General features: G+C 35.7%; 1 protein-coding gene across 13 annotated transcripts in view; it reads right to left on the bottom strand.

The window, feature by feature from the left end:
* PIK3C2G (phosphatidylinositol-4-phosphate 3-kinase catalytic subunit type 2 gamma) overlaps nucleotides 1–16,719 on the bottom strand; it is a 514,208-nt gene that overhangs the window by 105,702 nt on the left and 391,787 nt on the right. For 12 of the 13 annotated variants that reach the window (XR_011496940.1, XR_011496939.1, XM_070494347.1 and 9 more), the window contains 5 exons: nucleotides 14,114–14,221; nucleotides 10,348–10,440; nucleotides 8,755–8,884; nucleotides 4,261–4,397; nucleotides 2,185–2,354 (listed from right to left, as the gene is read on the bottom strand). Coding sequence is in view for 11 of the 13 variants with exons in the window: in XM_070494347.1 (XP_070350448.1) it covers nucleotides 2,185–2,354; nucleotides 4,261–4,397; nucleotides 8,755–8,884; nucleotides 10,348–10,440; nucleotides 14,114–14,221 (638 nt within the window). In the remaining 2 variants the exon portion in view is untranslated. The remainder of the gene's footprint in view (nucleotides 1–2,184; nucleotides 2,355–4,260; nucleotides 4,398–8,754; nucleotides 8,885–10,347; nucleotides 10,441–14,113; nucleotides 14,222–16,719) is intronic. The other variant, XM_070494349.1, reaches the window with a different exon arrangement.

Below are 16,719 nucleotides of genomic sequence, written 5' to 3'. Positions count from 1 at the left end.
GGTGCATATCTCTACCAAGGTACTTACCATAATGTTTAGTAACTTGCTCTTTGCTTTTTCTGCTTTCCTAACTGGAACTTTTTCTGTAGGACAGGAATATTTTCGTTCACCATTTAACCATCCTCATGGTCAACATAGATGATCGTTGAATAAATGAATAAGGATTAACCCAAATTCTCAGTGGACAATACAACAAAATAAATAAAGATGTCAAAATTGTAATCTAATCTTTAAATTTCTAGGAAATAATAGATTCTAGAGAGAAAGTGTTACATACGCAACTTATGTACACATTCGCACATGTGAATTAACATTTGTCCTTCATAAATTAGATAGCCCTCGTCTATGATGCTCTAATGGTCTGTACATGTCTATCTCTTACCGTACCCGTTACCATATTTTATAGTAATTATTTATGTGTCTGTCTTCCTAGTATTCTAAAGGAAGAGTAAACCCCATTGAGGTGGTAAATGTGGATTATTCATTTTCGTATCTCCAAGGTTTATCACAGTCCTTGGCACACAGACCATCCTGAGTAGATATTTAAGGAATGAACGAATATGTGGTGAATTTTCCCGAGGTTATTCATTATAGAAGGCAATGTACTGAAAATAAGAAAAAGTGAAACAATTCCGCTTGTATGCCTTTATAAAAGAGGAGATATTTGTTTATACAAATTAAACCATTTTAGGTAGCTTATATTGGCATTTTAATACCAGATTATGGCCATCTGGTGAAAGCTCATCATGTCGTATTGTAGGAGATATTATTGTTTCTTCTATTGAGGAGGTGTTTTTAGCTAAAAGTGAGTGATTAGTCTTCTGAATGGTCTGATCCCATTTCTACTTTAATATGAAGTATCGTTTTTAAAAAGCAAGGAACTTTTAGTCTGAGACTTTTGGTTTCCTTGCTGCCAGCTCAAATAAAATAAAACAAAAACCTATTTATCCACTTGTCTTTTCCATTTTCGTACATGATATAATTATCTGCTAAGACCAGAAATCCAAGAGTCATCCTTGAATGCTTTCTTTTCTTCTCCTACCCCTCAGGCTGCCTCCCCCAGGCCATTAACCACTGCCAATGTCCAATGAATTAGCAGTTCCTGTGGCTCTGACTACAGAATATTTTCTGAATCTGTCAGTTTTCACCACTTCTATACCATTAAGGTCTTGCCTTAACTATGGCAGTAGCCTCCTAACTGGGCTTATTATTTTATAGGACAGCAGAGAGTGTTTTGAAATCCACTGAAAAAGGTCTGCCCCTGAGCTTAAGATAAAAGTCAACCTCCGTACCATGTCCTAAGTGCCCTGCTTGATCTGGCCCCCACCAAGCTCTTCGCCTTTATGTCCTACTGCCCGCCCCTCTCCATCCCTCCTCCAGGCCCCAGGCCTTCATGTTGTTGCTGGAACGTGATATGCTTACTTCCATGCTCATGACTGTTATTTTTGGTGTTCTTTCTTCCTGGAATACTCTTTTCATAGGTCTCCACAAGGTTATCACTCATTACACAGCTGTGTCTCATCTTCCAAGGGTCTCTTTAAAATAGCATTCCTGCCTCAGTCAAGTTCTATCCCATTTCTCTACTTCAGTTTCCTAATAAGAAATTAAATTCCTCATTTCCTCATATTATTTCTTTGTATGTTAACTTGTTTAACGTCTGTCATCCCTACTAGAAAGAGATAAGGATTTGTACCTTCCTTGTTTACTTGTATATTCTCAGAGCCTTGAATGGTAGGTGCTGACTAAATATTTTTGCAATGATTTAAGGCTCAGTCAGTAAGAAAGCATGCTAGTTCTATGACACGTAGATCAGGGGTGGTGATTGCTGTAGCCAATATACTAGATGTACTGAGACCATGAACTCAGGCCTCATTGTCTATTCAAGATTTAATAAGAAAACAAAAATATTATACTTCAGACAATTCAGACTGGAACAGAATTAGTATCCTATTGGAAAAGGCCAATTTAGTCCACTGACAATTTGAGGAAACCTAATTTTTCCCATTAACAATATATTTAAAAAATTTTTTTCTTCAATCTTACATATATAATCATGTTTATGCTATCTCGGGGGCTTTGAGAAATGGGGAGTAAGTCATATGCTGGGTTTCTATGCCATTACATGTTATATGTCACCCTTGGACATTGCTTAATTACTGTAATAAACATTATTTACATACTGACCTTTTTATCCCTCCAAATGTTTGTGCATGACCTAAGAATTTTCCAAAGTCAATATGAAACATGTGGCCTGACTTTGTCAGCATGATATTGTCGTTGTGTCGGTCACAGACTCCCAGGATGAATGTTACCACACACCAGCCAGCACAGGAATAGAAAAAGTTTCTCAAGGCCTAATCAGTTGGGAAACAATAACACAAAAATAACACACACACAAAATGAGTGAATGTATTAGCAGAAGAGCTAATGGTAACAAGCATTATAGAAAGCAATATTACAGAATCAAAAACTACTTCTACATCTCAGTTGAGAGAAGGATATGATTAAATGGCTAATTCTTAATATGCTACAGAAGAACATGAAGCAATCTGTTCTTTAGTCTAGTAGATGAATGTTTTCATTGAAATTGGCAAAAATATCTCTTTTATTCAATTGAAGTTAATTTTATTAGTTTACTAGAGAGAACTCCTGGTGTGATTTTTTTGACGTCTCAAATATACAATATTGAATGATTTTTTTCAAGGTAAAATAAGAAGGAACAATATGGTCCCATACTACCTATCCCCAGAGAAATTTAAAATATTAATTTTTGAATATTTGCACTTTTTTAATACAGAAAAAGCTATATTGAGATAACTGTAACATTGTATGTTTATCCTTACAAATAGGTCATCTAGTTGATGTCTAAAAGTGTTTTGGTACAGTCTATACTAGTGAACGCCTATGTGGGTGGAGGCAGATTACCACTAAGTCATGCTTCTTTAACAAACAGAGGTTTCTTGCCAAAATTAATCTTTGTTTTCAAAATGCTCTCCTGGGTATACATCATTTTCATCAATGATGCAATCGTGAGTGTAACCATGGTGTAACCATGAGTGATTGGTTGGGCCGGTGATGGGTCACGGGTCTCCTTGAATGGTGTGGCTGACTTTCTGGAGTAGAAGTCTATGTCACTGGACTGCATGCCAGGACACCTTAATTCCAGGTATTCCAAGTGCCTGAGCAAGTCACTTCATTTGTCTGTCTAGATTTTCTTCACTTATAAAGTGAAGACAATAAAATATGTCCTTCACATGGTGGTTGTGAAGAGCAAATGTATGTGGAAACACCTCAAATAATATAACCACAGGAATTTGTGCAAAACTCAAGGTGTAACTTTGGGAATGGCTAAAAAATATATTTCAAAATAATCTCATCTAATTCTTTGTTATTCACCCTCCAACAGCCTGTACTCTTTTCCTCTCCAATCTCACAGAAGTCTGGAATAGATGAACTCTTGGGTCTCTCTAACATGGCCTGTGCTGCCTGAGTGACCAATCATTCCAGTGTACCCAGGCCTGAGAAGTTTCCCAGAATGAGGGAATTTCAGGGCTCAGGACAGTTTTGAGTAAATTCACCCATGTGCATCTTTGTGTGAATTAGCATAAAGCTGTCCCTGCCTCTGGGTGGACCCAGCTTTCCCAGTTCATGCCTTGGCAAGTGGAACAAGGCCTGGCTCTAATCAACTTATCCTCTTAGCTGGGAGCCCTGCAGTAGAGTAGAACCTGCACACTGCACCTCGCAGGCCAGATGCCAGGATGAAGTAAAGTGGGAAAAAGGATTGCAGTCAAATAAAACAGTACATTTTGTAAAGTCCTGAGAAAAAAAAATAAAAACTCTATTATGCATTCTGCAAACACTGAAAAAAGAGCACATGAAAAAATAGAGCTTGGCAGAAGATATGTATTGCAAAGGAAGGAGGGAGATTTATAGAAAGTGGAGATTGTGTACAAATAAGCAGAGGTGACTTGAAGGAGGTAGTTTCAAAGAGCATCATCTCAGGTGAGATGGTTGTAAGGGAGGCAGTTGAGCAAAGAGAGTTTTTACTGATAGCCCAGAATTTCATGCAGAAGGAAGACCAAACACATAAATTTTTATCTACTTAATATACCATTTAAATTGGGACATTATTACTAGGCTGATGACTGAGTGAATTAGAATTCAAGGTGTATTTAATTTACTTTTTCATAAATCAGAATATCTAATGAACCAGAGCATATTCTTATTTAAGTGCATTATTTAATGTCCAGTGGGACAAACCTTTTCATAATCCACCTTTAAATGGTTGTGCCGACTGAACCACTTTTTGATTGTGTTTTCTTTCAGCGGCCCTATCAGTCCAGAACGGCGATGGATCTTTGCCAGGGTTACAGCATCGGGCACCAACTGCACCAATCCTGGGTGATAAAAGAGAGATTATGGAAATAATTCTTTCTTCACAGGCTTAGGGATACTTAGGAAATACATCCTGATCTAGGTGACAATAATAGCCAGCACTACTTGGATTACCCTTTTCCTTTCCAAATCTTCTCTGAAGGAAACTTATCTAGATGGCCTTCCTTCTAATTTTTCCTAAATCCTGGGGAGAAATGAGGCTTCTTGTCATTGGATCAGATCTATCAGAAGCAGCTTTAATATTTTTTCTAGAACTATAGTAGAGAGCCAATCTAGATGGTCTCACAGGGACCCACCCACTGAATCAACAGGGTAGTGAGTTAATTAACACACGGCTTGTGCATTCATTTACAGTTTAAAGGGGGCATTCAAACTTGTATGGCCAGCATATTTATGATGTTAGTGAACCAAATACAATTTCCATAATAAATATTTCAAATATATTATAAAAATAAATGCTCAGGTTAATAAAAGCTTCACTTTAAATGTTCTATATCTAGAAAAGAACAGAATAACTCTGCAGTAAACATATAGAAAGCCACTTGCTCCTTCTTTCTCAGCCAACATTAAAGAGAAACTATGATAATTTTTTAAAAGAGAGTATATATTGATTGATCTTCAATAGGACTGTTGCCATACTGGACACGTATCCATCAAGGCTTCTTTTCATTGTGTTCCTAAGAGTGTTGGAATGTAAATATTTTCAAATGTTCTGATTTTTATTCTGTACAGAACAGCAATTTAAACCTAGTATTTAAAACTCTCCCAGAGCTGATGAACACAAAACACCTTGTAATGTACAGTTCCATAAATAAAGTTATTGAAAGAAATTAGTCTAGAATTTCTTAGTTGTAAACTCAAATGCCCAAAGGGACCAGGACACACATGTAATTATATGAAAAGAGAGATGGCTAAGTTTTTAAAATTTACTGTTTTAAGGTCTACCTTAAAACATTCAAATTAAAGAACAACAAACAAGCAGATCACAGTGATGGTAAACGAAACACTTCTCTGTGCTGGTTTGGCCAGTGACAGATGGTTGTAGCATGAATCTCTCTTAATATCCAATAGCCCACTTGTGACCATTAAGCATCTACATTGCTCCATCAGAAAGAAACTTAAAGATGGGGAGTGGGAATTGAATGCTGCAAAAGTAATCTATGAAACCTATTTGTTAAAAAAAAAAAAAAAAGAAAGAAAAGAAAAAGAAGAAAAGAAACATCACCCCAGAGATAAATCCTGGGCATATCCTTAATATCATAATGCTTCTCCCTCCTCTCTCAACAGGTTTCACCTCTTGTGCAGTGTTCTCATGTGTAGTAAGTGAGACAGCCAAATGTATAGCGTTAAATTTAGCAGTCATGTAATTACTCTAGAAAGAGGTGATTCCTCTTTGCAATTCTGAAAATTTCCCTTCCTGTTTTTCCAGTTCTTCCATTTAAGACTTTCTGAAGAAAAATCACCTTCTGATTCCCGAGGGCTTCGCTGCCACTGCACATCTGACCATGCCCAAAATTAGGACTTAGATTATTGCACCCTTTAGATACGGTGCTGGAGCAATGTCAGTTACTTTTCAGACCACACTTTTCTTCAGGGAGTTAATCGTTTTCTAAATCCCAAGCCATTTATCATACACCTTGCATTGCTGAACACCCAGAAAACCTTGCACTTAATTTATAACAATCATGGTGACTAAATTCTGCTCATTAATTAAAACCACAAATTATTTTACATATTTTAAGCTAGTATGTATCAGATACTTTTTAAACACTTCTAACTTAATTCTATGCACACTGGGTAACATGCTTGGTTCCTTTCCTACAGTCTTCTAATGCAATGTTTCTCTGATTTTAATGCACTTATCTATCACTTGGGGATCTTGTTAAAATGTAGGTTCTGATTAAGTAGGGTGGGGCCTGAGAATCTGCATGTCTAGCAAGCTCCCAGGAGATATCAATGCTGCTGGTGCATGGGTCACACTTTAAGCAGCAATGTTCTTAAGGACAAAACTCTTCAAGATGTTATCATATAAGGCAGCGGCTCTCAAAAAGGGGGGCATATAAGAAACACCAAGCAGCTTTCTTGCAACCACTGAGACTTGAGCTCCCCTCCGCCCAGAGGAGAGCCTGATTTAGTACCTGGTTGGGGCGTAGTTATATCTGCTTCTCCAATTCACCCAAGCAATTTTTATGCCCACCAAATTTGGAGAGCCAGCAATGAAATAAATCCTAAAGAACTGCTGTTTTATTAAAGATTGGGACCTGAGCTAACATCTGTTGCCAATCTTCTTTTCTTTTTCTTCTTTTTCTCCCCAAAGCCCCCTAGTACATAGTTGTATATTCTAGTTGCAGGTCCTTCTGGCTGTGCTACATGGGACACTACCTCAGCATGGCTTGATGAGTGGTGCTAGGTCGGCTCCCAGGATCTGAAGTGGTGCAAACCTGGATTGCTGAAGCGGAGTGCACGAACTTAACCACTCAGCCACGGGGCCAGCCGCAAATACTAAAGAATTTTTATTTGCCCTGATAGACTCTTCCAAAGCTCTTAGACTATCATATACAAAGTAGTAATGAGAATTAAAATCAACAATACTGTAATGTTGATGAAGTCATGTAAACTTCTGGCCTGGACTATACTGTCCTCAGGGCAGCAACTCTGTTTAGCTCATTTTAGTATCCCCTGCCTTACTTTGTGACATCTCTCGAGAACAGTAGATATTCAATAAGCCTTGGAACCTGATTAAAAATGGAACCTGACCTCCTAAAAACGACATTTGCTTTAACGATCTCTATTTTTACTGAAGAAGTACTTTGCTGGTATAATGCCATCCCAAATCTTACAACTATAGAAGATTCTTGGTAGATAGGAGGGAAGAATAGCTTGTTTGTCTCATGACGTCTGCAACTTTGGGCAAGTCTACAGTCATTTTTGCTGAATTATTTTACTAACTTTAAAACTTTAGCCTTCATTATATTCTGTGATTATAAACTGAGAAATGAGTAGATGGAGTTGAAGAATTCCATTGAGGTGAGTGACGTATTCAATTTCTGAAGAAAAGCTGATCCACATGACTCCAAAAAGCTCAGCTTGGCTCATCAAGCTTTATTCTTACTCTTTCAACACAGTAGGATATGAAAGAATTAGGTAGCCTATGTGAGAAAAGGGAGAGTAAAACTCAAGGAATAACAATTTCAACAGTAGCAACGATAAAAGACTCTTAAGAACCAGAGCTTCAGAGAGTGTTCAGGGGTGGGACACCTTGGCATGGAAGCAAGAGCCCTATTACCAGAGTCAAAATAATTGGGTAGTATGATTGAAACACAGTCATCCTGAAGTATCAAGTTGCAAGTTAAGCTAACTAGGAGGTGCTTCCATGCTTACTTTCTAAAATCTCAAGTCACACTCGGCTGGGGTACTGAGCCTACTGGTGGGACCTCAGGAACTGGGGGGTCCAGGCAGGGACAGTTTTCCTTTTTTGATGATGGGTTTAAATTCTAGCTCTACCAAATCAAAAATACCAAAAATGACTATGTGGTTCTAGGTCCCTTTTCTAGTTCTATGATTTTTTATCCCTTTGTTTATGCAGATATATCTGCTATAATTCATACCAATTAATCTAATGAAATTCCAAGTTGCAATGACCACATGTAAAAAAGATTACAAGATATCATTGGGGATTATTTCTCCAATTTAGCATGATTGTAATTAAGTATAACTTTTACCTCTGATGTTTTGTAATAATTTGGATGGACCATCGAAATTACTTCATTGGAAATATGTATGAAGGTAATTATATTTCCATATTAATGTCTTAGCTTTTATAAAGGAAAAGAAATGCTGAGGTATGTTCAAAGTTTGCATGTATGGTCATCTTTGACTGCTGATATTACACTTTACTCAAAAGTCTTCTAGAAATTAAATGTAGGTTTATAATGTATTTAGAATTTTTAGAACTCCTTTAAGCATTTTCAACTTTGTAAATTTTGTGTTAACAGGCAACAACTGTATTTTTTTTTTGAATGAGCAGTCTTTTCTATCATCATCTTAGAAAAAGAGAAAAAAATATGAGTTAGCTATTCATGTAACTAATCCTTAAAGAAACACAAAAGGATATCATAGTTAACATTTGGATTGTCAAGGTCCTAATTAACATCTAAAAGGACATTAAGCTTTGTATAAATTACTTTGGCTTATTGTTTTGGAAAATAGTTCTTTTTAAAAAGAAGAAGGACTATGTACAGTTCTTTGGATTTTCAAATTTGTAGTCTAAAACGAAAGCTGTGGGAAGTTCGGTGGCATATTACCAGTGAATGTTTGAGATAAATAACGGAAGTCAACCACTTTCTAATCTCTACTGACCTTGGCCTTTTCCTGTGGATAGACATCTATAAATGATCATTTGCATATCCAGGCCCTCCTGCAGCCAAATATTGTCCATCACTTGAATAATCTGCAGAACAAGCATATCCTGACGAAGATCGTCTCCAGCCTGTTAAAAACAAAATTATAGACTCTGGGTTTCTCCTTGAATTCCATTAAAAGCTTTCAAATATGGTATGTGTCACTTCTTTCCCAGAATAAATTTCCAGCCTGACTTAGGGTGGTTTCAATAGTTTTATTAGCACTAAGAGTACCTTGGGTTTCTGAGAGAAGATCAAAGAAAATGAGAACTTTCCTTTAAATGATTATTGAAGCTTCAGCCATCAAATTAGAAGTTGCTTTCAATGTTGTTCCCTGATAATAATCTTTCAATTTATTATCCATGTGCAACGTCTTAGACTGAAAGTCTAGTGAAGAGAGGCTGGGCAAATGTTTATCCAAATTTCAAATTCAGCCAAGAGAGATCTCTTTCTAAGTGAAACATTATTTGGTATGCCATAAATTTACACACTATTGTACAGTTAGAATACCAAGAGCTTTTTGACTAGGAATATAAATAGCACACATATGATTCATCAGACTTGGATTCATTGAATTCTCTTAGTATGAAAGCAGTTAAAAAGTTTTCAGAGCAAAAGGTCTTTGATAACAATAAGAGATAATAAAGGGGTGATTTTCTAGCATAGGTGAAGGAAATGGAATATATCCAAAGGGGAAGGATAGTTCTATCCTTTTAAACTAATAAGAGGTTTGGTTTTGAAATGCTTTCTAAAGTATATGAAGAAAATTATAGCAAGATGAGATTTTGTATAGTTTTTTTTCTTCATCAAAAATACAGTGTCACGGGACCATTAATACTTGAAGTTATGCAAGTAAAAGCAATAGTATGGGTGTGCTGATGATTATCCTTAAAAATAGTCAGAATCCACCAAAAAATTCACTCTGCGAACTTGTCTGGTTTGGCTGCATAATTGATTAAATTCACTGAATGACTGGCAAATCCTTACTTTTCACTTACTTACAGCTCCTTCTTTAGTCCCTCCTTCCTACCTGACTATAACCTGGTTACTACTTTTTCCCCATGGGATTCATGAATAAAGACTGATATGGTCCATATTTATGTTTTTTTTAGAAGAAGAAAACCACCCAAATTACTAAAATAGGCAAGTGCTTTCAGATACAAATTTAATGTTAAATTAACTTATATGATTTGCGTTTCAGCTAATTTTGATTCTAATTTAGTATCTAGGCCAAAAGAACACTCTCCCCCTAGGAGCTCACCACACTGTGCTCTCCACGCTACTCAAAAGTGACTGCATAATTTCATTTATTGAAACAAATCTTCTTAAGTTTTGCACTGAAGGTTGACTGGCTTTGAGCCAGTAATGTTTGATTTATTGCCAGTCATAGTTTGGCATGTACTATAATTCTGTAAAAATGCAGAATCAAAAAGAACTGGAATCCTCTATGTTGTTACCAGAGGAAAAGAGCTATAATAATTTCTCTTTGTGAGTAATAAATCAATAGTTCTACCTATGGAATCAATTTAATGTTTTATTAAGGCTACTGTACCTTAAAAATGACGCTAATGTTTTTGCCCATTGGATTAGCATTGAGGAAAGTAATCTTCAATGGCAAAGCATTAGATCTGAAATATGAACATGCCTATAGGAGAAGAGAAAAATGGTGAGCAAAATAAAGCAAAAAGAACACTTTCCCTGAAATCATGGCCCCTTGCAGAATTTGTTATATGAGCAAATATAACATATGTGAATAATTTTTACACTTTGGAACAAAGAAACAGATTTATTTAAAAATACTTTAGTCTACCAACCAAAGCCTTTACTTGGAAACCAAAAAACCAGCTTTTTGGCAGGTTGTAAATCTTGAACTCCATTTTTTCTCACTGAACAGTGGTAATATGTTGGCAGTTTAAATAAACGAAACAGTACATAGGTATTGTGCTTATGCTAGTTGGTTAATATCTAAAAGATAAAATTGCTATTTTAAAAAATTTATTTCCTTTTAATTATTTCTGCCCTGCAGCATACTTTAAGGAAACATGGATACAGAATTAAGAAAGACCTGAGTTCAAATTTGGACTCTGTTAACTTATCAGCTGTAAGACCTTGAGCAAGTTACTTAAACGTTTGTATCCCACTGTAAAATGGGGATAACAACGCTACCTCACACATTTTTGTAATAGGTATGTGAGCTAATAGATATAAAATACCTTTTACAGTGCCTGACACTAATCAGATACTTCAAAATATTAATGCATTCTTTCTCCTTTTTTGTTAATGAATATTTTCTTACCTTTACAAATAACAGTACAACATATATTTCCTCTTCTCATTTCTTTCAATTACACTTTGTGTTTCCATTTTCAGCTTTATGATATTGACTATTTTCCATTACACCTTCCTTGTTGCTTATTTTCCTTTTATGTTCTTAGAATTGTTTGAGTGTTAAAAGGCTGTACGTCTTTAGGCTATTAGAGAGTTCAGGTTCACAGTGAAGAGTTAAATCAATAGTGGAGAAAGGAAAAGGACTTGATACTTTTAATTGATGTAAAATATGACATCAATACAAGTTGAAGGATTAGGTTGAGTATCATTATTTCTGAGAAGTCTGAAATCAGTACAAGCTGGGAGGAAGAATCTATTTCTTAACCTATTAGCATAAATCTAACTTAATCCCTAAGCAAACAGAAACCCTTGTCTACTGAATCAATTTAAGTTTTATAGTAAACGGGTGAGGCTGTCCATTAAGTAAGTAATGAATTCTTGCTGCAATAATCAGTCAATCAAGGAATATATGGTTCTGTCATAGTATTAAATTAGGAAATCTTGTATTAGGCCAGAACTAAGTCTAGATCAGTGGGTTTCAAACTCTGCTCATTCAATTCTTGGGGATCTCTTTGAGGCATCCCAAGTCCAGGGAAGAGAGAAAGGCCAAAGGGAGGCTGAAGGCAAGGCTTAGCCCCCTTCTTATTCACATCACTCAGAGATGTTTTGCTTTCACTGTTTCATACTTTGGTTTTCACATGCAGTATATTTTTCGAGAGTCATGTCAAAAATATTATATATCCAACAACTAGTATGCACAAACCATTATCTATATGCTAACAGAAAGAGACACCATATCCACTCTCAAAGAACCTACAAAAAGTTGATATGAATGTGTACACATATGCATTAAGCTGAAAATAGTTTACAAGGCAATTTATCACAGTTGAGTGAAAAACATTTGAAGAAGAGCGTCTTTCAGAGATGAGCTGGATTTGAAGATTGTGAGAGACATAGATTAGCAAACAATTAGAAGAAAACTTTTTCTAGGCAGGGAAAGGCAAACAAGCAGAGCTTAGATTAGAGTAGAAGTTAAAAGTGGATTGGGAGGGTCATAACCAAGAGACAAGAAAGAATGAATCAGAGTCTTGGAGGACGATTTTATGTAAGTGGTGAGATAGAAGAGATGGAATAGAGACAGGAATATAAGAAAGGTATGACCTCTGTTCTTGAGAAGCACACAGTAATGAAATAGATTTATAATAGTTAAAAAAAAAAAAAAGGAAAGGAAACCTATTAGTGAATGAAATGTATGGTCCTTACTTTTCCAGGAATGAAGAAAGATTGCATTAAGTTACTCCAACTCTCCCACTTGAACCACCCTTAGTGGCCCAAAAGGAAATAGAAAATGGTCTGTTATGATTAGTGGTTCCAAAGAGAGACAAGGGTGAGAATTCTTATAAAGAAAGCTTTACTCAACCTAAGACCCTTGCTCTCCATCTTGGAGAATCATGCTGTAAGAAATGGAATGAGTCAGACCTGAGTGCTTCTCCACAGTGTAATTCACCGATGGTGATTAGAACAGAAAGCTGACTGTAGGCTTTCCCACACTCACTACCTTCATAGGGCTTCTCTCCATTGTGAATTCTCTGATGCACAACAAGCTGTGAACTGTTACTAATGACTTTCCCATAATCATTGCATTTATAAGGTTTCTCCCCAGATGGATTCAATGATGTACCCTAAGGTTGACTCTATAACTGAAGACATTCCCATACCCATTATATTTATGGGATTTCTCACCAGTGTTAACTTTCTGACATATAATGAGGTTTGAGACTTGATTCTATATTTGCCACATTTATAGCGCTTTTTGCTTGTGTGAAGTTTGTGACATAAAATAAGACATTTACTCAGACTGAATGCCTTGCCACAACACATTCTAAACGTCTCTGACGTGAATTTGCTCATCGTCAACAAATCGAGAGTTCTGATGAAAGGCTTTTCCACACTGCCTACATTTATGTGCTTGTTCCCAGTGTGGAGGCTCTGATGTCAAATAAGACATTTACTCTGACTGAAGGCCTTACTACGTTCATTACGCTCATAAGGCTTCTTCTCAGTGTGGATTCTCTGATGGTCGATGAGGTTTCTATTGGAACAGAGAACTTTTCCCAAAAAATTCATTTATCCAGCATATTAGGAAAGTTTATAAGGTGCTTTTGAAGCAGAAAAGTTGTAAAGGTAATGGTATCAAGTTTTTACCAAAACTTTTTATATTCATACTAATAACGGTCTAATTTTTCTCCTAATTATTTAATTTCTTTTCTCAATTGTCTTGTGACTTTGGTTAGGTAACATTTTTGTGCATTCATGATAGTTTAACGTCATCCTTTCTACATCTCACTTATAAATCCTTCTCTCTACTAGTGTCTTCTAATCTGAGCTTCTGAGAAGGAGGATAATAAAGCTCATGGAGAGCAAAGGAGAAAGGATGATTCTAAGTCAGAGAGGGATGATTGACAGAAGCTTAGGAAGAGAAGGAGTTTGGGAGTATGACAACACCAGGAAGGGCTTTCTAGGCATGAGTAAAATCACAAAAATATTATATGGCACACTGACACATGAGCATCAATGAATTTTAAATTGAATCAAAACTGAGATGTTATAGGTAATGATATTCTAGTATACTAGGCATGGGTATGTGCATAACCTAAATAAGCATGAAATTAAACCCAGTCTGCATGGGGTCACCAAATCAACTGTTTTGAATAAATCGAGAAATCAATTCAGTGAGAAGACCATTTTTTTTCACTGAACTGATGGATAGTTTATTTCTACACCAACAAATCATCTGATGAGGCTAATGTGATCCTAACTAGTCACAGTGTATCAAATGGAGCATCCAGTTTGGATGGGCTTCAACCCTTTTTTCTTAAAATAATTGCACCGACAACTTAGAAATTGTTTTTGCCATCTCAAAAACATACAGTGAACTAAGCAATACAAAACAAAAACGCTCAACTTATCTCCTGAATAAATTGACTTACATCACGATCAATCCCCTTTATGCATAGGGCAGGGTTCAGAGGAAGGTGACAGGTATTTATATGCTGAAAGAATTCTTCTAGTCTGCCAATCTCTTTCTTTAGTACCTCCTGTAAAAAATGATCAGAAAAACTGTAAAGAACTTGGCTTTCCTTCAAGTTATAATTTTCTTCTATTGATTAAATCAACTCTCTAATTCCGGGGTTGCACACTTGCATGTTTTGGGGTCAGGTAGCTGATGTAGCTACATATAAGGAGACAGTGGGCTAAAGACAATGGGGAGTTTTGGCAGAAATGGGGAATAAAGGGAGTGTGCCCAATCTAAAGGACTTTAAATTCAATTATAAACAAAACCAAAGCAAAGCACTGTTCTGTTCAAACAAAACACAATGGATTCGACTTGACCTGTGGCCCACTAACTTGCAATACTTTCTTTAAGTAATTATTAACATGATCCATTTCTGATAATTTCCCGAAATCTTAGTTTGTAGCTCTCAAGATTTAGACTTAATAGTACATTTTAGGAAAAAAATTCACATATATTAGGAGCAATGACAAAAAATTATAATTGCAGATAATAGATAATTGTCAGAAACAGTAATATATATGAACAAATAGTTTACTAAATGCCAATGAGTTTATTTCTGATACTTGACTCACTTCCTTCCATTGTCCTCTATACCTGTGGAAGGTCTGAGACCACAAACAACGCCTTTAGAATTGTGCATCCTCTGACAAAAAGAGGGTGAAAACAACAATAATTTGAAACAAAATAATAATAATAATTCAAAATAAAAAAAGCTCCTTTTAGTCGACTTTTGAAAACTCTTTAAGCCCAATTCTAAAAATGAGGATATCAGATTAATAATGTTAATGAACTCTTAAGAATTTCTTAGCTCTTATTCCTGGCTCTGGAATCTAGCAGAATCTAGATAGAATCTACTGCTCCCAGAATCCCGAAGAGCAAGGTGAGACAAAATCCACTATGGCACTCTCTCTGTCTGTTCTCCTCTGCCTCATCTAGACCTGGATTTGCCTGAGAAATATCATGGAGGGGACTCGCTGTTCTTTTTGTTTAACTAAAATCCCTTCATTTCATATGGTTAGGTTTAATTAGTGTTTATTTAAAAAAATGGAAAAAAATAGCTACCAGGATTGTAAACTGTGAGAAATTACAAATGCTTCTCTCACTTCTTTCTTTTTCTCTTCCTATTTTCACGTGAGGAGGTGTTATTAGAAAAGCAGCCAGTCAAGGTGAGAGACATACATTTATTTGTGACAATAATGTCAATATCATTCTGGAATTTGATGAAAATGGTTAAAAAGGCACCAGAATTATTTAACTGTTGTATACTTCTTAAATATGTGAGAGATTTTAAAACATAAGAAATAAAGACCAAACTTAGAAACAAATTTTGTAAATTTTAAACTAACTTGATTTGCTTTCAACCTTTTGTTTACCACTAGAAAATAATTACTGCATTTGCAGAAATATGGAGAAATTATGGATTTTTTTTTGCATTGCTCATCACGTTACGTGCCTTAAGGCTCTTCTGTGTATCCAGAGTTTATATGTTTCCCATTTAAAAATAAATTCCATGCTCACACTTTTTATTTTCCATGTTCTCCTAGGTAGATAAAGTAGCATAGCTTCTGCCATTTCTATCAAATGAAATGACTTCCAGCAAGAAAAATCTTTGGCTGGGAAAGAATTCTGGAACACTTTGCCTTTTACTATCTTCATAATATTTTATTGAAAACTCTTGTTGATTTTAGTCAGTGGGTGGAGAGAAACTATGAGCTCCCTTGAGGGCAAGATTCACGTTTTAGTCATCTTTCTCTCCTTACCTCCTAGTCTGCAGTGGGAACTTAATTGTTATTGAGTGGTGTTCTTAATATAATGAGTGAATGTATCTCCCTGCATCTAGAATGTGGGACTCAAGAGAAACTACTTAATGGTCTATACCAGTGAAGGGAACTAGTGATGCAGGTAATTTAAAAGAACAAATGTTGTTCCATTAGATAAAAAAAAAAAAAGTATTGCCAGGTCCATTACCATAATCAACGATGAAAGAGGCACAATATTTTGACTATCATCTTACCATAAAAGTATTACTATCCACACCACTATTGATTTGTTTCATTTAATTAATTTTATTTGCTGTGGTAAAAAAAGGTCTTTAAAAATGTGACTTTGATTAGTGCAATGTTAGAAAAATCTAGACCTAGATTTTGTATCTTGGACAAGGGTGTCCTAAAAAGTCCCCTCATATATTTCTCCTATGAGTCTGAGTTGTGCTGCCATCTTGAAGAAATTACTTCAACTGGCCTTTCTAGTCAAAGTACTTTTAAGTTGGACCCTTCTTGTCAGGTACTCTCTGGATGATACATGACTACTTAGATCAAAAAAACCATGTCCTGGCGATAGGCATTAGCACTAACTTTAGGACAGCAAATTGAAAAACAACTTGATTAAAGTAATTGATCTATGTGTCATATAACTAAGTGTAGTCAAGAAATTTGCTTTCTAAGCTATGAAATTAAAACTTGATTGCACCAAAAACTTAAAAAAAAAAACCTTTACCACATGAAGATTGATTTCTCAACA

The sequence above is a fragment of the Equus asinus genome, chromosome 22, assembly GCF_041296235.1.
Source record: "Equus asinus isolate D_3611 breed Donkey chromosome 22, EquAss-T2T_v2, whole genome shotgun sequence".
NCBI lineage: Eukaryota > Metazoa > Chordata > Mammalia > Perissodactyla > Equidae > Equus > Equus asinus.
The sequence above is the reverse complement of the archived record's forward strand: the minus strand, read 5'-3'. Positions and strand labels throughout refer to the sequence as shown.